The sequence below is a fragment of the Trachypithecus francoisi genome, unplaced genomic scaffold (assembly GCF_009764315.1).
Source record: "Trachypithecus francoisi isolate TF-2019V2 unplaced genomic scaffold, Tfra_2.0 Lachesis_group15, whole genome shotgun sequence".
In the NCBI taxonomy this organism is placed as follows: Eukaryota; Metazoa; Chordata; class Mammalia; order Primates; family Cercopithecidae; genus Trachypithecus; species Trachypithecus francoisi.
Window position 1 is genome coordinate 32,228,822 of NW_022681460.1, and position 26,209 is coordinate 32,255,030.

At 36.3% G+C, this 26,209-nt stretch overlaps 1 protein-coding gene across 3 annotated transcripts in view; it reads right to left on the minus strand.

Moving 5' to 3' along the window:
- RNGTT (RNA guanylyltransferase and 5'-phosphatase) overlaps positions 1–26,209 on the minus strand; it is a 332,775-nt gene that overhangs the window by 261,164 nt on the left and 45,402 nt on the right. For all 3 annotated transcript variants that reach the window (XM_033234571.1, XM_033234572.1, XM_033234573.1), the window contains exons 5-8: positions 20,706–20,781; positions 18,719–18,959; positions 10,624–10,733; positions 9,298–9,399 (exon numbers count right to left, since the gene is read on the minus strand). In XM_033234571.1, the coding sequence (XP_033090462.1) occupies positions 9,298–9,399; positions 10,624–10,733; positions 18,719–18,959; positions 20,706–20,781 (529 nt within the window). The remainder of the gene's footprint in view (positions 1–9,297; positions 9,400–10,623; positions 10,734–18,718; positions 18,960–20,705; positions 20,782–26,209) is intronic.

Consider the following 26,209-nt stretch of genomic DNA (forward strand, 5'->3'; position numbering starts at 1 on the left):
CCCACTATCTGACAGGAAGAGTCCAACTTCATTTTTATTCCAAATAAACAAGTTAATAAACATTTATTGCCAATTATCTCACATTTGAATTTCAATGTGAGACAGGCAGGCAGGCAGGCAGACACTGACAGATAAAATGCCCTGCCATAACTGTCTCTTGGATGAAACAAGGTACTTTCACTAACTCTTAATAACGTTTTCTTTGCTCTCTTGGAATCTGCCTCAGAAGAGACATTTGTTAACAAAAGCCAAAGGAAAAAAAGAGAGGAAATGTTTAAAGGAAAAGTGTCATCACTTTCAACTTACTCCCACTACCCTACTCTATACTATACAAAAACTGAGAACATCCCAACCCAATCCAAAATATCTTGTTGCTAAATTCAACAGACACTTTTCACTCCTTAGCTTACTAATTCTCTATAAGATTTAACCTTTCTTTGGAGACATTTTTACTTTCCCTCAGCTTGAATGGCAGATATTTCTCCTGATTTTAACCCACCTCCCTTACTCTCAGTCACCATTGCTTCCTCTACTCAGCAGCCTGTCCATATCCCTGTCTTACTATCACATGCTATTGTCTCCTAAATCTGTACTTTCAATCCACATTCTTCTCCTAAACCCAAGATCCAACTACCTAAATATCCAAAGAATGCTAAGGAAACATGTGCCAGAGGTATATCTAACCTAATTTATTCTGCTATCTTGTTTTCTCAGAAAATAAATTTTATTTACACTTATTTAATCAATTGGGAATTTATCTGGCTATGAGATACGTGCTGAAGGTCTAAATTGAATTTGTGTCAAGCTGTTAATCAATTATCCCCAAATAATTTATTATTAGTTAAATAACTACCTGCAAATTCTATGAGATAGGGACAGTGTCCACACTGCTCACTGCTGTTTCCCCAGAACCTAGCACAGTACCTGACACACAGAGGAATCCAAGAAACAGAAACTATAATTTAGTGAATTACTAAAGTCTTAGGAGTGGGGAATGTAACAAGAAATAATTTTCATAGCTCAGGAAAAAGTTAAATAAAATTTAAAAATTCAAAAATTCAACAAGTTAAAATATAAACAAGTGCTACAGTTTGAAAATTCATGGTGAAACTTAATCTCCAGTGCAACAGTACTGAGAGATGGAACCTTTAGGAGGTAATTAGGCCATGAGGGCTCTGCCCTCGTGCATGGGATTAGGGATCTTACAAAAGGGGTGGTGGTAACTAGCTAGGCCCTTTTGCTCTTCCACTATTTGAGTACATAGCATTCACCCCTTCAGCCATGGGAGGACGCGGCAACAAGGCATCATTTTGGAAGCAAAGAGCAACCTTCACCAGACACTGAACCTGCTAGCACCTTGACTCTGAACTTCCCAGCCTCCAGAATTGTGACAAATAAATTTCTGTTCTTTATAAATTATCCAATCTGAGGTATTCTGCTATAGCAGCACCAATGAACTAAGATAAGATACTAAGTATGATTAAATGCCTGGAAACTTTTTCTAAAGAAGCTCTCTGATCTTCCCAAAACATTCTTAAGATTTCAGCTCTAGAAGACTGTGTTTTCCTCCATAGAAAAGCAATATAAGAATAGATAATACCACTCAGGTACAGGCTGAGTTGTAGAGAGAAGAACAGGAAGGAGTCCAGACTCTTTATGGGAAGAAAAAAAAAATTGAAGTGCATTTGGGAAGTAGGCGCACAGCACACACTATATAAAACATTTGTAAATCATGTCCTTCTTTGCAAAGTTAAGTGAGAAGCCTGTGAATCGGAGTTAGATACTAGGCCTTCCTTTTGACCTCAACTCCTCAACTGCTACCAAAACCATACATTTCTCATCTCAAAAGACTTCCGTTACTGTAAAAGATACTGCAAAGAAATAACGAAACACTGCTGAATAGTAAATTTAAAACAAGCCTTCTGTGTATTAACACCCAGTACACAAGCAAGGTGGTCACTATCAGGATGACATACTTTCAAGTGGATCATCATGACTCAGTTCCAACCTTAGAAGACAGTCTTCACTCAAAATGAATTTACGATATTAATTCTTCACAGCAAAGTAATAATAATAACAATGACAATAAAAGGAGTTTTTAAGTACGTAGAAATGCTAGATTGCCTATAATTTAAAAAGTCTTCCAGATTAAAAAAATCAAACCATACAAATATTAGAAGAAATATGAGAAAATTAATTCTTCTTTAATCTCAGTATAAGGAAAGGTTTCTAACTATAAATCAAAATCAAGAGGCAATACAAATTAATAAACTTGACTTCATAAAAATAATAAAATTTTGTATGGCAAAAAAACAACATGAACAAAGTCAAAAGACAACAGAAAAGAAACCAGGACAGATAATTCACAAAAAAGATAAGCATAGCCCTTAAACATGTGAGAGGATGTTCCACTTCATTCATAATTAAAATGAGAATGAAATACCATTTCTCACTAACCAGATTGGTGAAAATTTAAAAATTTGCCAACACATTCTGTTAGCAAGGCTGCGGTGGTACAGGCATTCTCACAAACTGCCTGTGGGAAGACAATCTGGCACTACCCCTTGAAGCAGAAACTCGTGGTATCTAATTAAACTTAATATACACCTAGCCTTCTCAGCAATCCTTCTTTCTAGAAATTGACCTTGAGGTTTGGCTTTCAACAATAAGGGGGGAAGTCAGCTGAAAGTTATTGACCACAGCATCATTTGTAATTACAAAATACTGGAAACGATCTAAATATCTCCATATAGGAAAGTAGTTGAATAAACTATACATTCACACAATGAGTACAATGCAGCTGTAAAAAAAAGAATGAGGATATCTGTGAAGTGAAATGCAGTGGTTTCTAGAACATACTGTTAAATGGAAAAAGCAAGGTGAAAAGACTAATTCTAAAGTGTATGGTATCTTTCCTGTAAGAAAGGGGAAAAAGAAAAGTGCATCTGCTCATCTGTACAAAAAGAAATGCAAGAAGGGTAAAGCAGAAAATGATGAGGCTGGTTACTTAAGGGGGTGGGTAGGAATGGAATGAAAAGATAAGAGAAAGGGAAAGGGTTAAAAGGGATAGGGGAAAGTAATATTTCTTGGAGTATACTCAGGAAAGGGTTAAAAAGGATAGGAGAAAGTAACATTTCTCGGAGTATACTCAGAACTACACTGAGTGTAGACTTTTAGAATCACAGTAGTGTTTCACACACTCAGAAACATGAAAAATTAACATGAACAAAGGACGAGGGCAAACTCAGAATATAAGCAGAAACAAATGAAACTAATTGTATTACAAACAAAAACTATCTACACTAAAGGAGTTGGTTGGCAGGAAGATAGAAAATAATTAAGTAACTTTGGAACACAGTATACTTTATATACCCTAAGGCTCTAAAGTCAGACCAACTGTTCACAAATATTACACTCTATTCAAATGGATTTCTCACAGCGGTTTGGGATAGCAATTCCAAAATTACTTTATGTGTATTACAGTAAATATTATGGATAATGAAAACCTAGTGTCTCCCTATCAGAGAGAGGAGTTACAAATAGAAAATGAGAAAAAATTCAATAAATCCTATGGTAGTACATTAGAACTGGAAGTATCAGTATGAACTCATGATTTTGAAAAAAAAATGTATGCATGCACATACAGATGGAGACAGATACTGAAACAGATATAGGTGTGTATTTATGTATACACACACACACACACACACACACACACACACATTTCCTAACTCTATCTTCTGAGAGGGCCTAGAAGCAATGGTACCCCGGTACTAATAAGCCCAACTTGTGTGCAGAAATTGGTTTCTAAATACCACTCCTTAGAGAAACAGTTGATTCCAGGGCTGGGGTAGGAAAAGTACAAGATAAGTCTGCAACATCTAGGGGTGCCAGAAACAAGAAAGTACTAAAAAAATGAGGGGGAGATGTCAAAAGACAGGACTCACTTGATGGGTCTCTCAATGGTCAAATGAGACATTTGGAGCAATAAAATAATTAGTAAGATAGATTATAACCCACAGAATATAATATGTGTCTATGAGTCCACACTGATAGGAATAAAAAAAGAAAGAAAATAAAGAAATGAGAAAGAAGGGAAAGTTCTTCCCAACAGCTGAATTCCACTATTCTACTTAGCAAACATAACAGTGGTAACTGTTTCAGGTAAGAATCATTAAAGAATGTTAAAAATAATGGGGAAAAGTAAAGGAAACAGGATACAGGATAGTTACATGATCTCAGAGTATCTCCCTCACAGATTCTTAAGTAAAGGAAAATTAATAACTTTATCATGGCAGATATGCCTTTATCAATAAATAAATAATAAATAAAGTAATAAATACAAAACAAAAATGAAATAAGCAAAAATTATCAATCTGGCACACACCAACTAAATCAAGAGATCAAAGTTAACATCATCACTAATAGGACAATTCAACATTATGTGCCTCCTGAAATGACATGCAAATATTACTACTGTGATGTTCTTGCAAGCATGCCCAACTTGAATCATGAGGAAACATCAAACAAACTCAATCTGAAACACAAGCTACAAGATAACTGGCCAATGCTATTCAAAAGTGTCAAAGTCATGAAAGAAAGCCTAAAGAATTATTGCAGAAAAAAGAAGAAGAGACATGGCAACCTAATGACTGGGCTGATCACCAACCTAGTGATCCTAGATTGGGTCCTGGACCAGAAACAGGACATAATATTGACACTTTTAGAGAAATCTGAATAACATCAATAATCAATACATCAGTGTTAATGTCTTGATTTTGGCCATTGTGCTGTCATAGTATAAGATGTCAACATTTGGGGAATCTGGTTAAGGGCACATGGAAATTCTTTGTACTATTTTGGAAGACTTTCTAAGTCTGACATAATTCCAAATTAGAAGATTTTTTTTAAATGTTTAATTATTAGAGATCAAAAACTGCAACCAAAAGTACTCAGAACTATAAAAACTAAAGACACCTCACTTTTAAAAGTATGAGTTTATTGAAATACATGAAACACAATTAATTCTTCCATCAAACAAACTTTCATTTCATTTGTTTCTGAGACTACAGTAGCTTAGTCTCCATCAATTCACCTATTACAACTAATATAAATTTCTCACTGTTTAATTTTCAATAATTTTTGTATTTCTGTTTTATTACCCAGCTTTACACTTCAGAAATATTCCCCATTCCACAATGTTTTAGAATCCATTAGAGTTTCCTGTCAAAAGCACTCTAGGCAGGGTTCAATGGCTCACACCTATAATCCCAGTACTTCAGGAGGCCAACAGGGGAGAATCACTTGAGGCCAGGAGTTTGAGACCATCTTGGGCGACATAGCAAAACACAATTTCTTTTTTTTTTTTTTTTTTTTTTAAAGTCACTCTACTCACTGTTATCTCCAGGCCTTCAGGCCTTGGTCAGGCTAATGCAAAATTCTTATACAGTACCTTTTACTGTTAACTATATCCAGGTTTCCTATTACACTCAATTTCAGAGATCCTTGGTTTAAATACTGTTAATAGATATAACAAATTGTCATTAAATTATGAAATAAGGATAATAAAAAGAAATTCTACACTCTATCCTGACATAGTTTTAATGACAATGGAGTCCAGGGTTCATAGCTATTAATCAGCTATTCTGATTTCATAGCCTCCAAGACCATTCTACAGCCTCCTCAGGCTCTTTTCACCTTATTCACAGAAAGTCCCTCTTCCATGCTATTGGACTTAAATCCTACTGTGCAAAAGACAGATTTTACACTGGTCCAGAAATACCTTGCAAAATTTTTTCTCTCCCAGAATAAAGTATCCTAAAACAGAGTAGGTATTCAATAAATACTCAGGGGTTTTCCTTTTGTGTTTGGTGGAGCCTGGTTCTAGGAGAAATTAGATATTTCCATTACCAATCAAAAACACCTTAACCAATTATTTCATAAAAAATTACTTTAGCCAATCATCTAAGGGTCTAACAATACCGAGACACAGAGAAAGGGGTATACAACTACAGAAGAGAAACAAAATCCATAAAAGTTTGATGACAGAAGCTAGAGACAAATTTTGCAGGCTTTATTATTTTGCCCAAAGCTTACCATGATACTGTGAAGAAAGCAATGCAGAAAGTAAAGAGTATCTAAGGCCTGGCGTGGTGGCTTCCCAACACTTTGGGAAGCCAAGGCGGGAGGATCACTATAGCCCAGAAGCTCAAGACCAGCCTGGACAACATGGCAAGATCGCATCTCTACAGAAAATTTTAAAAATTAGCTGGGCATAGTGGCGCATGTCTGTAATCCCAGCTACTTTGGAGACTGAGGTGGGAGGATGACTTGAGCCCAGGAGGTCAAGGTGGCAGTGAGCAATCATTGTGCCACTGCACTCTAGCCTAGGCAACAGAGTGAGGACCGTATCTCAAAATAATAAAATAAAATAAATTTTAACAGAAAAAAAAGGGAGGGATCGCATTGGGAGTTATACCTGATATAAATGACAAGTTGATGGGTGCTGACGAGTTGATGGGTGCAGCACACCAACATGGCACAAGTATACATATGTAACAAACCTGCACATTATGCACATGTACCCTAGAACTTAAAGTATAATAATAATAATAATAAAAGAAAAAAAAGAGTACCTAAAATATGAAACTCCTAAGAGGTTAGATTTATGCCTCAATCCCAAATACCCAGTTTATTTTGTAGTGTAAAGCCTAGAGATAGACACCCTGACCTCACATTTTCCACTCGTTCTCCACCCAAAGAAGTAGGTAATAAACCCATTTGTTAAGGTATCTATTAAAATATATGTCTCAACAGTATCCTTAACATCCTTACTACCAATTTAATAGATTCTGAACATAATCTAACCCAACATATTAAATATAGTTTTAATAATCTGAAAATAAGCAGAGAGGCTAATTTTCATTTATCCGTCAAAAACACATATCCACAGGGAAGGGTCCAGAATGGGTAAAAGATCCAAATTATCTGTATATTGATCTATATCTGTCTTTGTATAACTACTGCAAGCACACAAGGCACATTTTTTCATTTCTACGCTGTTTCAATTTTGCATTATGCATTATTATTAATTTTTAAGGCTAGTTCATTAAGAAAATTCAAAATAATATGAACAAATAAACATATACATATATCAAATACTTGTTATTTAACTACTTGAATTAGTACACAAAGCATTAATAATAAAAACCATAGGCCAGGCATGGTGGCTCACACCTGTAATCCCAGCACTTTAGGAGACCAAGGCAGGCGGATCACCTGAAGTGGGGAGTTCCAGACCAGCCTGACCAACATGGAGAAATCCTGTCCCTACTAAAAATACAAAATAAGCTGGGCATGGTGGCACATGCCCGTAAACCCAGCTACTTGGGAGCCTGAGGCAGGAGAATCGCTTGAACCTGGGAGGTGGAGGTTGCAATGAGCCGAGATTGCGCCATTGCACTTCAGCCTGGGCAACAAGAGTGAAACCCCGTCTCAAAAAATAATAACAATAAAAACCATAACTGCCATATAACCCAGAGAAAAAGGTCAATACCATAATGATGGTAGTGATAATCTCTAGGTGGTAAAATTTCTTTTTATTTTCTTCTTTTTTTAATGTTATTTTCTGAATTTTGTCAAATGAAACTCTTGCCTATAAAATACCCTTAAAAAGCTAAAAAATGCTAAACTAAGGGGAAAGTTGCTTCCAACAGAGGCAGACAATTAAAATGAATGAAAATATTTTTACATATTCCCAATAAAAATCAAATATAATAAAATACTTAAACATTCTAGAAAGCATATCAGGTTAAAATATCATTACAGTCACCTAATATTGAAAACGAGTTATGGCCGGGCGCGGTGGCTCAAGCCTGTAATCCCAGCACTTTGGGAGGCCGAGACGGGCGGATCACGAGGTCAGGAGATGGAGACCATCCTGGTGAAGACAGTGAAACCCCGTCTCTACTAAAAAAAATTACAAAAAACTAGCCGGGCGAGGTGGCGGGCGCCTGTAGTCCCAGCTACTCGGGAGGCTGAGGCAGGAGAATGGCGTAAACCCAGGGGGCGGAGTTTGCAGTGAGCTGAGATCCGGCCACTGCACTCCAGCCTGGGCGACAGAGCGAGACTCCGTCTCAAAAAAAATAAAAATAAAAATAAAAAATAAAAAGAAAAGAAAACGAGTTATATCTGCTCCACTTCTTGTCTCCATATTTATCTTTTAAGGTAACTACATGTTAGATGGAGATGGAGATGGCATGATACAAAGAGTATGACTGCCACTTAAGACTTTCCAAAACTCATAAAAATTAAATAGAATCTGTCATCTTCAAAATAACATTTAAAAGCTAACATATATGTACTTCTAGTTATTCTAAAACATTTTAATATGAAATAATGACTTCTATATTAATATGTTAAAATAATTGTTTCAACTATTTATAACATTTGCTGAATGAATACATACATATAGCAAAACTGTAATGGATCCAAAAAATATGGATTACAAAAGAAAAAAGTAAAATGTTGCTGAGGAAGAATAAAATCTCTACTAATACCTTGACCAGCCTAGGCAACATAAGGAGACCTCATCCTTACAAAAAATTTAAAAATTAACCAGGCAGGGTGGCACATTCCCATAATCCCAGCTACTCAGGATGCTGAACTACTACTCAGGAGACTGAGGTGGGAGGACTGCTTGAGCCCAGGAGTTCAGGGCTGCAATGAGCCTCGATCGTGCCACTGCACTCCAGCCTGGGTGACAGAGCAAGACCTTGTCTCAAATTTTAAAAATCTTAAAACTTAGAAATATAAAATTTGAAATTAAGCTTTGTTGTAATAATGCAATAACCTTACGAGTATATAAAGAGAATAAGGCAAATTATTCAAAGAAGTAAAATACAGAATGAATCAGAGAGAGTTCATCATTTTTAGATTATAAACTGGCAATTTTTCTATTAACTTTAACATGTCCAATATCATTAAAAAAGGTAGTGGGCAGCAGACATACCAAAAACTGTATCCTTAAGAGAAAAACACTTTCAAACTTAACATCTGATTATAGATTTATATTAAACTAGCTATGCTCGGAAATCAAAAATTTAGCAGAATGAGAGATAACTGTACTATACAGCTTAGAATACTAGCAAAACAAAAAATACATAATTTTTTGAAACATTTATTGTTCTGTTCACATCAGAAATCCACACTCTGAAGAGTGTAAACTTTCCTAACAACAAAGCAATATTCTTCAAGCATTAAGGTTATTTGTATGATTTTTTTAGAAGTCTAACTTACCGAGTACCATCTGCTTTCCAGCTTACTTTATATGGTTTCAGGTCTAAAAGTTTAATATTTTGCTTGTCCATGGAAACAGGCTGTGCTCCAGGGAATCCAGACCTTAAAGAAGAACATGGTATTACTATTGTGGCTGGTGTTCATACAAAGCAATACATGTCTTAAACCAATCTCAAATGAATCACACATTTATCACAAGGTTCTCTCTATTATGAGATTAATGTCAACTGGAATAACATCTGCTTTCACAAAAATACTAATGAAAGATTATCATTTTCTTGACATTTGAGAATACAAGTTAACAGAGTTCTAAATTACCACTGCTATAGTATAATCACTGAGCTAATTTTAAAATATTAGTATACATTATCTAAATAGTAAAGTAGGTATGTTTACAAGTCTTGTACTTCAGGAAGAAGTTTAAATCTTGGCTTTATTATCTTACATAATATTCTAGACCCCATATTTCTCCAACATGACACTGCCAACTTGACATAACAGCAAGGTTGGCAACTTTCTCCTCGAAAGATACCCAAAAGTGACAAAGCAGGAGAAATGCAGGTCAAGATTAAGGTTCAACACAACATTAAAACCAAGGGTATAGGTCAAGATTAAGGTTTAACACAACTTTAAAACTGATCTTATTTCTTCATTATTTTCATATTTTAGTTAAAACTACTACTAAATGATTTATCTGGTATTCATCTAACAGTAATAAAAGTTATTTCCATTAGGAATTTATATTAGGAATTTTTAGCAATAATCCTTTTTCATTACATTCAACCGTATTACAATTCTCTGCCACAGATACCAATGACCAGCAGAAATAACCACAGACCAAGACCTGAGAGCAACAGGTAAGAGCAATGTATGCTCTCCTGAATCCACTATGACACGTCTGAAAGATATTTTCAAGTCATGGCAGGGAATGCCATGACTTGAATATATTTAAAGCTGATTTTCCTAGACTTCTGATTACAGAAAAACTGGAAAATGAGGCAGATCAAAATTTCACCTCTTCCCTCTTAACAAACTGAGAGACTAGCTCAAACATTAATCAGTAGCAGTAGAGTCAAAGACATGAAACAAATACTAGTCAGTGAAAACAATTTTCTATTACTTTAGGAAAATATGTGAGTCGTCTAATTTTGACTCAACTGTCTGGTTATTGCATTGATTCTCTTGAAAGAAATCTGACACCTTTAAAGTATTCTATTGCAAACATACTAACTTCAAGGAGCCAAAAAGATATGCCAATGCTTCTATTAATTTTAAGTGTTGCAAAGTAAGAGTAAATTTTATTTAAAATTTTAAAATATTTATTACCCTTCCCAGCCACAGAATTGATGACACTTCTGCTGTACCTCTCCTAACTTTGGTTGTGTTGTTACTTGAGTTACACCTTTAACAGTAACACCTTCCAAGAAAATAGCGCCCTTTAAAAAAAAAAAGGAAAAACAAGAAAAAGAAAAATATTTTATTAGAGTTCAACTTCATTTACAAAGAAGTGACTGAGAGATAAATTAGTTTGTTTTCACAAATCTTAGCAAGTCAATATATCTAACAGAAATGGTCTGCTGTATAAACTCCTCTAGGATTGTACACTAGTTTTCCTAAATCCAGCATATAGTTTTCTTTAGCATATAGTTTTCTTCAGCATATAGTTTTCTTCAATATACATATGTACTCTACAGGCACTTCTCAAATCGTAACAGTAATAATAATTTATCTACCATTTACTGAGAGCCAAGCAGAATGTCTGGCATCTTGCAAATATTCTCTCTAATCCTTACAACACTGAAAAAATAGATTGTATTATATTTATTTCAGAGATGAGTAAATAAGGCATGAAGATTTTACATAAATCAACTGGTAAAAGACAGAATTTGAACAGGCCTACACTATACCAGTCACCAATGGAGAGAAGGGAGAAGGAGTTGTGTTATTATGAGTGAAGTATGGACTTTAAGGGGATAAAAACCAAAACCTCTACCTTTGTAAACCAGAGTAAGATTATAAGGCAAAGTGGCTAAGCCACAGTCATTGGATATATTAACATATTAATAGAACAAAATATTACTCATCATGGAACTTTTAATCTAAATTTTTTAACTCAGAACTACATATTTTGAAATATCACAGCGAAGTAAAGCAGATGGAGAATATCAAATAAATAAGGAACACTTCTGGAAACCTTAAAACCTAAAAAAAATAGTCTAGATGTATGCTACAGTTCTTTTCAGGTCCAGAAAAGGGCTGCCATCAGTCTTAAGAAGAATCTATAAAACAATTCTAGTTGTTAATGTAATTAGGGAATAAAAATTTAGTCTACAAGCTACAACGTTCAGCCTTCTGGCAAAGACTTGGCAACCTGAGCCACTTGAGAGAAGAAAAAAAGAACACTTAATATTTCACCCACATACATTCCTGTCAAATCTAGAAGAATCCTGAATCCTTCCAGCAAACACTAGTCCTACTGTTTGTCCCTAATTTTGAATCACTTTTTGTACTTATCTGTCTTCTACTTTGCTTTCCTTAAATAATCATAATTTAGGAACTTCATAAGCCAAAGGACCAAGGAGTACCATCCCTCTCCTATTATACCATTACTTCTCTGTACTAGTCAATGGCTTTTCTGTTTAAAACCATTTCTATCATTAAGTACAACAGCTAAAGAAAAAAAAAAGAGTATTTTGAAAAGAAAGCTCAATCAGATAGATGAGGTTTGTAACATATTTACTTACTGACTGCTCAGATAATTTCAATATCCTTATAAAATTATATCTTACGCTAACTAAAAAGAGAACACTTCTTTTTAGAGAGTTCAATATTAAGCATCTTAATTCTGATGGTATTAACAGCATGAAATGTTCTTTTTAAGTTTTACACGAAGAAAGTATCTAGCTTCATTTATCAACATGGATTTCCTATGCAAAGTTAAGAAATTTACATTAACTTCTGAAATGGGCAAAATTAAAGCAAAGGCCAAATTAACCTAAGTTACTACTAAAAACACAAACACTATTTCTTTTTTTAACAAACAATAAAAAGGACTAATGCATAGAAAATATGATCAACATTCAACCAAGCACTTTCCCACAATATTACCATAGAAATATTTTAATAACATTTCTATAGGGTTGAATAAGCTGAATATTTTTAATTTAACAGAGCCAATAAATACTGAGCATCAGTACATATCTAACAACTACTGAGGTTGGTTATAAAAGTTAACCCCAATCATCCAGTAAATGGTTGTCATGCATTTATTGTTCTTCTTCCTTAATCTTTCCTACCATGCATCAACTTCTTTTTTAACTTCCTCTATTTTCTTCCACAACAAGTAAGTAAAAGGAAAGGTAGAAGTTAAGTCCAATGAAAAAAAGTATGATACACTTCATACACAAATCATCCTTGGTAACTTTAGGTTAACATAATTTGCTATTTAATGTTACCACAATAGTTCTCTGACAAAATACCATTTTTATATTATTCAAAATTATGTAATAACCCAAGAAAGATCACTAATTTTTTTTTTTATTTATTTCTAGATGTAGTTTGTTTAATGTAAGCCAATTCTGGTTATTTCTACTTAGAGCTGAAAGCAACCTGAAAATAGCTATCTTGGTTTTCATGTTAGAGATCTAGAAACTGTTCCAACATTCTAAATGTACAAAAGATCTAACAGGGGAGAAAATAAAATCCTTCAAACAAGATTTGCACATGCTGATACTGCTCATTATTTCATTATACCAGTCCTTCCAAATCTTGAATTTGCATTTCTAACTAGTGTTAGAAAATCTTGTATTTCCCTCCTTGGGAAATATGGTAAGCATTAGCCATGACATATTCCTGAAGCTAAATCTAAGGGCATCACTTCTCACAAACAAGAGATCAAGATGCTTTTCATATGTATTTTATTTAAAAAATCCAGAATGGATAAAAGAGAACAATCATCCAGGATGTAGGTGCCCAACACAGGACAGAAAGTAGCTAGAAAAGTATACCTTAGGGAAGTTAAGGGCCTAGCCTCATTCCTACCTTGTTTTAATAGCTGTACCTAACATACATAGCTTAGTTTTCCATTGCTGTAGCTTCCTCTGCCCCATTTACAAACATGGCACAGCCGGCATGCCTTGCAAGGCCTGAGTTGAAGGACCCCATGTACACACAGGCCAGTATAGCAGTACTAGGCTAACTAGCAGGATCTCATCCCCATTATGTGATCTCATTCCAAGTCTATGGCTGACAACCTTCATTGTTATGTATGAGATGGTTTGAAAACATGAAAACATGGCCTCCTTGAAAACATGGCCACTTCAGCATTAAATAGTTAAATCTTTATAATGGAAAGATCACTAATTCTAAACAGTGGCCAGATGTGGTGACTCATTCCAGTAATCCCAGGCTGAGTCAGAAGGACTGCTTGAGCCCCGGAGTTCAAGACCAGCCTAGGCAACATAGTGAGACCCATCTCTATTTATAAAAATAAATAATAAATAATTAATTTTAAAAATAAATTATAAATAGCAATTCTTAGGTCTGGAATTATTACGTACATACTATAATTAAGTATTAAAGTCACTGACATTTATTTTCACTTTTCAACAAATTATTATTTCTATTTGTGAAAATAAAAAAATCAAAAGCTAAAAAAGTATGTTTATAGAAATATATTTCATAAACAGAGTCAACTAGCCTTAAAATTAAAATCTGCATGGCTATCACAACAGAAATGAGTGATCCTTTAGACAGAAATTTAGTAAGTACAGAAGATGGGGGCAATTTATGTGACAGAGAGCTGTGTGTGTGTGTGTGTGTGTGTACAGAGAAAATGTATACAAGTATATATGTACAAGCAGCATATTTTCTTAATGAGGAAAATACATTCATTGTTGTATTCAAAGAAATGATTTCAGACATCAGTTCAAGGAGCAAGCAACACACATGTAAGTCATACTCTTGCAACTCAGTAATGCATGTACTCAAAAGATGAATAAAGAAGGTGTCTTAGGAATGTAGGGGGCCAAGCACAGAATAGGACATGTATCACAGTTACAAACCCAAAGAGAACTATCAAAAAGTAACTACAAGGAGTCCATTACTTGAATATATAGTTACATCAATATAAGAATCAGAAAAGACTGTGCTTAACAAAAATAAAGTCTCAAACCAAAAATACCTTCATTATGTCAAGAGATGTGATCTACAAAATAATTAGTCATTCTTAGATTGCCTCTGTCAACTATCTTCAACCTCAGATGAAAATAAAAGAAAAATGAAAGCGTTTCCAACCATAAATGTAATAAGTAATTATATCTACGCTTCTCATCCCTGTCAACCATAGGTCAACTACTGGTGACACCATCCACAATTCAACTCTCCAGTCCCCTTTCTTCTCTGATGATTTTGTACTCACTGCTTTAAAGCCCCTTTTCCTTGGTTCATCTTATCAATAATCACCTTCCCAAAGGGTTCCAATGTAAACCCTGGAATTCCTTTTCCATAAATAATCTTCCCCTATCATCTCAACCATTTTCTTGAACACCCATACCCTGTGTCTCAACTAAAAGCTAGCTCTCCCCAGAGAGACCACTTCATCTTAAAGCTACTTATTCTCCTACTGCCCAAGATCCATGGCAGTAATTTAAACTACTATTCTACCTCCTCGTTGCTTTTCTAATGTCTTTCAAAAGCCCCTCTTCCGTTTACACTAATTCCTTTCAGCTATACCACTCAGCTGTAGTAAAGCAGAAATCCACTGTGGGTGCTGGCATAATAACTTTCTTTAAGAGCTGCCCTCCCCACCCACAAAGATGGGGCCTAATGGCCATTTTATATGACATTACAAGATAACATACTACTCCAGCCAAAGTTGATGGGAGCACAAATAACCCTAACTCAGTCTGAAGCCATCAGATTCTCTCTCCTGGTAATTTGGAATTGGGATTCAGAGACAAGCAGTTAGTCTCTGCATGTGGCTAAAATTATTACAGGCTACCTTAGAAGCTTTGAGACAGTTAACAATCTCCCAGGAAAATGAGAAATCAGGAAGAGCCTGTCTTGAGAGACAGAGCCAATGAGAAGACTGATACAAATAAAGGTACAAAAGCAGAGGTGAGATATTAAGAAGAAATAGCAGAAACTAGGTTCTAAGTAACTTTCCAGGTCCAGGTTCCAATGTTGTCCTAAAATCTGGCATATTCCAGTGCCTGAGTTCCACCAATTTACTCATGAATAAGTACCCTTAATATTTAAGCTAAAGTTATTTTCTGCTACTTACAGTCAGAGAGTCTAAAGTAGTAAAATCCTCTATCCTTTGTGTATTGAAAGATATTGCCCTACATTCATCAAAAAAAGGTTGGTCTTTCTCACTGTTCTAACTTCTATCATATTGGTAACATCAACATCCACTGAAATAACTTGACCTATCGTACAACCTTTACAGTTCAGTCATCTCATTTTCAATGACCCTCATCTTTGTCCAACTGGAACATCCTGCTACATGGCCATACCACAATCATTTCAAACCACTCTACCTTTTGATTCAATTCAACTCACATTGACTGAGTGCCGACAGCATTCTAAAACCAACATGTTGCTCTAACTTTTATAAACTCTTTTACTGTCACTATGCCCACTTTTCAATTTCACCAAGACTAACGGTCCCTTCATTTCTCCTTCACACATTCTAACGGCACCTCATCCTGACCTTACTTCCTATTCAGCCGAGAACCTATGGCTGATTACTTCAATTATTTTCCCCCTGATAACCTCAGTGCCCCTTACCTCTTGTTCTTCATCACACCCAAACTAAATTTCTCCAGCCTTGAGTCAACCTACTGTTAGTCTTTTCCACTCCCACACATAGGCAGCTGAAATTTATTGAGGAAAAAATCACAATCTCAATTACATCTCCAGTACTAAGAAAGATATTTCCCTCCTATTGCTGAAGATCTATTACTCCAAAAACTACACGTGACCTCCATTCCCTTACATCTCCTCAGAGGTTTCTCTATCATTATTTCCTAAATCTTTACTTTCAACTTCATTGACTTCACTAGCTCCTTATCCACACTCATAAATACGCTTGAATGTATCCCATATTAGAAAGTCTTTTCTGGCTATGTCTGCATCAATTACTCTTCTCCTTTTTTTATCATAACCAAGCCACTTGAATGAATAGTTTATAGTAGTGTGCAGAAAAGGGTTAACCTAACACTAGTACTTGCAAACTTGGCTCCTGAATGGCACCTGAGAACTTGACTTTCAGAGTGTTCTCAGTCAGCTGATAAGGATGACTCACCAAACCTAGATTATTTGTGCCAACAATACAGTTTAATGCTGAATAAATTTTTTTTCCTCCTGGGATCCTGGAATTTTGGTACACGCTAAGCAGACAGTGCCCACGTGACTGGCCATCAATAAAAATCTTGAGCAGTAAGAGTTTAATGAGCTTCCGCAGGCAGAAACATCACAAACACATTGCTGCAGGAAGACTGAGCTCAGGATGACCCCTCATGAGAAAGAGAGAGCATAGGAAAGCCGGCACATTAACTCCCCCCAGACTCTACTTGTCTTTGTCTCTTATGATCCAGCTGTATATCCTTAGTACATTGCTGTATAAATCTCAGTTATGAGTACAACCATATGCTGAGTCCTGAGTTATTCTAGTAAATCTCCAAAAGTGAGGGTGGTACAGGGAACCCCTAACACAACTCTGTCTCCACTTTCTCGTCTTCCATTAGCTTCTTAAAATTACCAGTCTGACCCAGCCCTACTGCACCACAGAAAATAATCCTCAGATAAATACTTTCTGTCCTTATTGAATTTTGTCCTCTCTGTTAAATCATACTATTAAATTTCTCCCTTTATGTTAATTCTCAACTATTTCTCATATTTTACATTTCTTTTGTCTTTTCATGCTGCATGCTGGATTTCTTAGCTAGATCCTCTAGCTTGATAATTTCATTCTGCTACTCATCCCACATATTAAGTGGTTTTTTAATCTTCTCATTTCCAAGATCTCTAGTTTGTTCCTCTTCTTAATATCCTGCTATTATTTTATGGATTGACAGCCTCTCTTGTCTTCTAAAGAAAGGTTCCATTTGCTTTCTCAAATAGAAAAACTAAATTTTTCCTTTCTTAGTATATATAGTATTATTTTTATATAGTATTTAATTTTTACAATATATAATTTTTAGTATATATACTAAGTGTGTGTGTATACATATATATATATATATATATTCCCAGTATATATTCTTCTACACTAAGTTATTCTTCTATACTAAGTTTTCTGTGCATATGCACAGAAATAACCAAAAAGTAGAGAGCAACTGGCTTGGGAATGAAGAAATATTTTGCCTTTTAACTCTATATACTCCTAGATGTTTGCATTTATATTTTACAAAAAAAAAAAAAAAACTAATCTTTAAGACATCTGTGTATGTTTTAAAAGTAAATAAATAAATAGGGAAAAATTATTCTAAGAAGACAAACATACCATTGGTAGTATGAAAGTTGAAGGATAAGTTATTTCTTTCATTTTCAAACTTTCTTTAATAAACTAAAGATTAATGTTCTTTAATCTTTAATATATTACTTATGAGTAAAATATTTAATAATTTTAGGATTTACTAATTAAGGTTTGAAAAAAGAAAAAACTACCAAGTTTATTTCTAGAAGATTATTAAAGGTTGGCTAGAGAAGTGAGTCTTCTTGATTTAATTTTATGGAAAGCATGAAAGCATCACCCACGGAGGGGGATGCAGAATTCATATGCAAAGTTATTTTAACTGTGTGACAATTTTGTAAAGCATTAGCAAAAATAATCACTAGGTATTTAGTTGAAATCTCACAATTCTTTGTAAAGAAATAGTAAGTTCTCAATCTAATATCTAAAATTATTTGGTTTCCCTAAGAAACAAAAGCAGGAGAAATTTACATAACTGCAATTTTTCTCTTTGAAAAAGACTCGTGGCTATTAAAGGTCAAGCACAGTGGCTCATGCCAGTAATGCCAACACTTTGGGAGGCCAAGGTAGGAGGATCACTTGAGCCCAGGAGTTCAAACCCAGACTGGGCAACAAAGTGAGACCCTTCTCTACAGAAAATGTAAAAATTAAAAATTAGCTAGTCATGTTGCCACGTGTCTACGGTCCCAGCTACTCAGAAGGATGAGGTGGGAGGATCACTTGAGCCCAGGAGGTCAAGGCTACCACTGCACTCCAGCCTGGGCAACAGAGCAAAACCTTGTCTCCAAAAAGAAGAAAAAAAAAAAAAAATTTTTGTTTTTAGAAAGGGCTAAGATGAATCATCTGACAAACCTAGCTAAAGAAACATGGCCAATATTCCATTTTTATAAATATCAATACGCTTGCAGAAGAAATAAAACCTATTATAATATTTTTACACATTACCAGTTTTAACCGTTCTTTTCTCCTTTTGCCAAAAGAAGCACTTGACCCGGGTTCTGATTCCTTCTTTCCATCCTCATCCTCATCTTCGTCTTCATCATCCTCAAAACACCAGTCTGGCAATAGAGGTGGGGGTGGTGCTTCCTCTATGTCACCATACCGACGAAAAAGTTCCTTCAAATAATCACCCTTGTAGATTCCTGGTGGTCTGGCTTGGGCAAAAGTAGCAACTGCTGCTTCGATACTATGGGAAACAAACACCATGCAATTTCCTCGCTATCCTCCATTTATGCAGGCTTATCAAAATCTCACTTATTATATTCAAGGCTCCATATAAAGTATAATAGAAGTTTATAAAATGGACAAATCACAATCCTCACCCTCAAGTCATTCAATCTATTAAGGGACAAACTCGTTGTGAAAACGTTTTAACATGAGGTATTCTGAAAATTCTGAAATTCTAAAAGTAAATTGCTGTGAGTATATAGTAGAGGCCTAGATAAGGTCTGTGAAGAATTTAAATAAAGTCTTGAAGGTTGAGGTCTGACTCTGCAGGGAAACATCAGTCAAAAAAACAACAATGTGAGCAAAAATGAAAGCATATTGATTTTACAGGAACTTTCAACAGATCCAGGCACTGAGTCTAGATCATCAAAGAGAGGGTAAGCATAGGCTGAATCTGACACAGGAAACGGAGATAACTGTGGAGAGCATCTGAATGGTCAGAGCTAGAAAGTACATGCAGTACAGAACCACCAACAATGCATACTGCAAAATGCAAAAACCATATGTGTACTTCATCTGATTATATTCAAAAAAGGACCTACTATGTGAAAACCTTTGTAAACATAAATAATGACGCTCCATCAGTCAACAAGAAAATTCAGTTAGTAATATATTCTCCTAAGAATATTAGGTACTAAAGTCATAATCTCTCAGGATCTAAAAACATACTTCAAAAATAACAGATGCTCAACAAACACTTGCTGGTTGACTTAAATGGAGTAACACTCTCTCAAAAATAATTCCTTTTGTATATCATTATAAACTTTTCCTAGTACTCAACAGCTATAAAAAACCTATCAGTTGAGTATCCCTAATCCAAAACTCTTAAATCCTGAATGTTACTAAACCCAAAATCTTTTGAGCATTGATGGGAAGCTCAAAGGAGATGCTTATTGGAGCATTTCTGATTTTGGATATTCAGATTAAGGATGTTCAACTGGTAAATATAATGCTAATATTCCAAAATGTGAAAAAAAATCCGAAACACATCTACTCACAAGCATTTCAGATAAGGGATACACAACCTGTATTTAAAAGGTAAAAAACAACAATAGTAATTTCCAAAGCTGGATACAAATACAAAATAATAGAAGAATCTGTCTGTGATAATTCTATAAGAGGTGAAAAAAAATCTGAAAAAGTAAATACACAGTTTATGAAATTAATAAGCACTCAAAGTGTTTTCCTGGTTAATACAAAACAGCTGGCTGGATGTGGTGGCTCATGCCTGTAATCCCAACATTTTGGGAGGCCAAGGGTAGAGGATCACTTGAGCCCAGGAATTCAAGACCAGCCTGGGTAACATATGGAGACCTCCTCACTAGACAAAAAAATACAAAAAAGGAAAAAATTAGCCAGGCATAGGTGGCATACACTTGTAGTCCCAGCTACTTGAGAGGCTGAGGTGGGAGGACTGCTTGACCCCAACAGGTGAAGGCTACAACGAGCCATGATCACACCACTACACTCCAGCCTGGATGACAGAGGAAACCTTGTCTCAAAAAAACAAAACAAAACATACACACACACACACCCCCCCACCAAGGAATGGTAGTATAAAGATTAACCATATATAAATGAAAAGCAGTACAAATTACATTAATCATAAGTTCACCAAAAACTTGATAATACAAATTCTGCAACTAAAATATCAATAAAAATTTTAATTACAAATACATCTTCCATTATAACAAGATACAGATACCTCCAATCCATTTTCTCCACCAAAAAGGCACATATAAGGAAACCAGTGCGATTGAAGCCATGAGTACAATGAACACCTAGAAAATAAAGTAGCTTTGGTTAAAATTAATAAGTCACTTAAGAGGTCACATTTACTTTAAACTCCAACCTGCAACCAAAACATTTCAGCTAGTTTATAAAACAATTACATTTTTTAATTTTTTAATTTGAAACACCTCTTATAACTTGATAACTTGTCAGTTTAAATTGCTTAGAATCTAATTTATAGCTAGCTAGAAGTTTAAGTGCAATATATAGGTGTATTGATTTAAAACTGTCTCTACTGTTTAACAAGTTCTACTAAAACTAGAAGTTTCTAAGCATTTTAAATAAGGAGGTATTTTCATCAAACACAACTCAAAAGGACACATAAAACACATACACGCAAGACCCTTCTGACCCTCAAGCTTTAAATTTCTCTAGTAGAAAAAAAACGGTCCTCTTCATGATCAATGGCATATATTTGCAAAACAGTCAAACCCTATTTTCTAAAATCCAGAAACCAGACCAGAGCAAATAAACTAATAGAAATATGAATTCATATGGGGCCTGATATTAATTAACTATTATCAACAAAAGTGACTAGCTACAGAAAATAATTAATTGGTAGATACATAGTACAATAAAAATAAAGTTACCTTGAAGCCCTCTAGAAACTAACTGTATTTTCAAGTTAGGTTATAATCTTTGGAAATGAATTTTTAGAAAAAAGAAACCAGCTGAGAAAGGAAATTTATTTTCTTAAACTCTTTTTCAGAACATATTCAAGATCATTTTAACTACTGATACGGTTCGGTTCTGTGTCCCCACCCAAATCTCATCTCAATTTGTAATCCCCACCATCCCCACGAGGCAGGGATCTGGTAGGAGGTGAGTGAATCATGAAGGTGGTTTCCCCCATGCTGTTCTTGTGACAGTGAGTGAGTTCTCATGAAATCGGATGGTTTTGTAAGTGTTTGACAGTTCCTCCTTCACATGCTCGCTCTCTCTTCTCACCATGTAAGATGTGCCTGCTTCCCCTTCCATCATGATTGTAAGTTTTCTGAGGCCTCCCCAGGCATGCAGAACTGTGAGACCATTAAATTTCTTTCCTTTATAAATTACCCAGTCTCGTGCAGTATCTTTTTAGCAGGGTGAGAACAGGCTAATATAACTAGTTTGAAAATAGTAATTAAAACATGACAATATTGCTGACTCTCCTACAGCCCTCAAAATGAAGCTTTTCCTGTTATTTCTATTTAATTAAAGGATATCCTGATATTTAAGCTGTATCTTTTTTGTTTTTAGAGACAGGATCTCACTGTCAACCAGGCTGGAGTTCAGTGGCATGATCGGTTTCTACAGCCTTGACCTCCTGGGCTCAAGTGATCCTCCCGCCTCAACCTCCAGAGTGGCTGGAACTATAGGCTCACATCACTGTCCCCAGCTAATTTTTCTTTTATGGTAAAGACAGGGTCTCACTATGTTGCCCAGGCGGCTCTCAAACTCGGGATCAAGCAATCCTCTCACCTCAGCCTCCCCAAGTGCTGGGATTACAGACGTGAGCCACAATGCCCAGCCTGTATCCTTCTAACATTACCTTCTACAAATTATTCTTCTCTGTATATATAGATCATACTGATAGAGTACAACTAAGATCAACTATAGAAATAAACTAGATAGATTTACAAAATTTATAGAAGAAAATATAGAAGTAAATCTTTGCAAGCTTAGAGTAGAAAAGACTTCTTAGATAAAACACAAAAAGCATGAAATGAAGAAAAACACTGATAAATCAGACTACTTCAAAATAGTAAGAGTTTGCTCTTTGAAAGACATCATTAAGAAAAAAAAAAGGAGTTCTGGGCAAGATGGCCAACTACCTACAGCTGCAAAACGCCTCTTCCATGAAAAGGAACCAAAGTATCAAGTAGGCCACCAAACTCTGAACCACCAAAAACTTGACAATAAAAATCCTGCAACTTTGAACAGATATTTTGAGAGAAAACACTGAAAGCCAATAGAGAGGCAATGCAGACACAGTGTTTGAAGAGGGAGGAAGCGAGGCAGACTGCTTGGAGTAACTAGGCACCAGGACTGGCCCCCAGTTCCGGTCTGGACCTAAGGGAGGGCTGAGAGAAGGAACCCTGGGGCACCACACTCCCACCGTGGTCCTCTGGGATCCTAGCTACAAGATTGTAGCCATGAACCCCATAGACCACAGTGCAGCTGCAGCAAAACACCACCACCCATCCTCCAAGGCTCTCCAGCTTGTACTGAGTGGCTGTAGGTCCTGCTATCTGCTGGGCAAAGAGAGTAAGACTGACACTGCCATACGACCGAAGTGTATCTGATCCACATGCCCCTTTGCCTGCCAGCTCTTCCAAGACTGCCTGCCTGGCTGCTCCCACAAGAGGGTGCTGATAGAACAGCCTCTACTTCCCTGCCTGAGTGTTCTGCTGGCAGCCTGGGAGCAATTTATCACTCCCAGCACAGTCAGTCCCTGATCCCAAGGGGCCGGAGGACAAATGTGCAGGCCTGGTCCCAACTCCCCAGGACTCAGGCACACTGCCCAGGAGTATTAAGCTGAGATCTGCAGCCTGAGCTTGGGCAGGAAAGGAGCCCTCACTCTCAGAACACAGAGAAGAGCGTGGCCTGGAAACTAGGCATCCCTCTCTTCAGAAGACCAGTCCAGGATAGGTGTGGCCTGACAGCCAGCCAAGGTTTCTTCCCCAGGAAGCCCCATGGCCTGGAACATCTGAAATGGCTCAAAAAACTGGGCACGCAGGCCCGTCCAGTTGTGCCTGCTCCTGGGACAGACATCAGAGAGAGACCAGCCAGGTCGGGGGAGTGCAAGTTGTGAGGGCCACACAGCCATCTGCTGGGCTGCAAACCCCAGGCCATAGTCATTATACTGGCTACACACACACAGTGCCACTTCCCTGCCTGAGGACCCACCACCCTTGCTTGACCCACTGCATTATCAGACCACCTGCAGACGTACCCACAACCCACTCTGACTGAGAAGCACAGGGGACTGGTAGGTCCCTAAGGAGTTTCAGGTCTCCTGGTGGCCTAACCCTTGGCTTGAATCATACCTAAGGGAGCAGGAAGAGAAGCCCACCAAAGCCCCACACAGAGCAAAGGAAACGTGAGACAGTGCCAGTATTGAGGGGGATACCACCAAGGCTTAAGAACAGACGTGGAGAGAAAGTGGTATCTCTCCAGAGCACTGCTGAGGATACAGTGAAATACAAAGAGGGCGTGCGCAGCTGTGTAAGAGCCCACCTGCCCTAACATGCAAGCACCAGCTGCAGCTTGAATTCCACCACCAAACAAAAATACACTGCTTTAACATGCAAAGCCTGTGAAACCCTCACAGAAACCTATCTACAACCCAGGAACCCATACAGACCCTTGGCCCTCTGAAAGTACCCAGAAATGAAGCCAACTGACTATACACAATATACACCACCGTCAAACTCTCAAGGGACAAAAGAATATAAAAACAAAACCCCCCATTCAATCAACAGCAAATACAAAAAGAAAAAGAAGCACCAGTTCCCTCAGATGAGAAGAAATCAGTGCAAGAACTCTGGCAATTCAAAAAGTGAGAGTGTTTTGTTATTTCCAAAGGACTACATATACTCCCTAGCAATGGATCCCAACCAGAAGAAAATGTCTGAAATTACAGACACAGAATTCAGAATATGGATGGCACGGAAGCTCAACAAGACCCAAAGAAGGTTGAAACCCAATCCAAGGAGACCAGAAAAACAATCCAAGATTTGAAATAGAACATAGGTATACTAAGGAAGAACCAATCTGAAATTCAATTCACCACAGGAATTTCAAAATACAATTAAAAACCTTAACAACTGGCCTTATAAGAGATGATTAACAACAGACTAAACCAAGCAGAGGAAAGAATCTCAGAGCTTGAAGACCAATCCTTTGAAGCAACTGAGTCAGACAAAAATAAAGAAAAAGAATCTTCAACAAATGAACAAAGCCTCTGAGAAATAATGGGATTATATAAAGTGACCAAACCTACAACCCACTGGTATTCCTGAGAAGAGAGAATAAGCACCATGAAAAACATATTTGAGGAAATAATCCACAAAAATGTCTCCAAAGTTGCTAGACAGGTCAACATGCTAATATAAGAAATTCAGAAAACCCCTGTGAGGTACTATAACAGTCATCAGACTTTCCAAGGTCAATGTAAAAGAAAAACTCTTAAAGGCAACTAGAAAAAGAGTTTACAAAGGGAACCTCATCAGGCTAATAGCAGACTTCTCAGTAGAAATCTTACAAGCCAGAAGAGACTAGGGACCTATATTTAGCATCCTAGGAGAAATTCAAGCCAAGAATTCCATATTCCACCAAATTAAGCTTTATAAGCAAAGGAGAAATAAAATCTTTGTGGGACAAGCAATTGCTAAGGGAATTTGTTACCACTAGACTGGCCTTACAAGAGATACTTATGGGAGTTCTAAACATGGAAACAAAAACAGTATCTGCTACCACAAAAATACATGTAAGTACACAGCCCACAGACCCTGTAAACAATTACACAATCAAGGCTACAAAGCAACCAGCCAACAGCACCACCACTGGAAAAAAATCTCAGTTATCATTAACCTTGAATGTAAGCAGTCTAAACACTCCACTTAAAAGACACAGGGTGGCAAATTGAATTTAAAAAAAAAAAAAGAAGAAGAACCAACTTTCTGCTGTCTTCAAGAAACCAACTCATACGCCCAGCTTCAAAGTAAAGGAATGGAGAAAGATCTGTCATGCAAATGAAAAACAAAAAAGAGCAGGGGTTACTAGTCTTATTTCAGATAAATAAACATTAAACCAAGAGCAATAAAAAAGGACAAAGATCATTATATAATAATAATAAGTTCAATTCAACAAGACTTAACTATCCTAAATGTATATACACCCAATATTGTAGCATGCAGATTCATAAAACAAGAACTTCCAGATGGATAATAAAGCAAGTCTCAATAAATTTATTTAAAAAAATCTAAATCATGCCAAGTATGTGCTTGAACCACAGTGAAATAAAAATTGAAATTAATACCAAGATAAACTCTCAAAACCACACAATTACATGGAAACGAAACAACTTCCTCCTGAATGACTTTTGGACAAACAACGAAATTAAGAAAGAAAACAAAAAATTATTTGAAAACAAATGAAAGCAGAGGTAAAACATACCAAAATCTCTGATATGCAGCAAAATTAGTGTTGAGAGGAAAATTCACAGTACTAAATGCCTACATCAAGAAGATAGAAATGGCTGGAGGCAGTGGCTCATGTCTGTAATTCTTGCCCTCTGGGAGGCCAAGCAGATGGCTTGAGGTCTGGAGTTCGAAACCAGCCTGGGCAACATAGCAAGACCCCCATCTCTAAAAAAAATTGCAAAAAAAAGAAAGAAAGTAATAAGCCAGGTATAGTGGCACGTGCCTGTAGTCC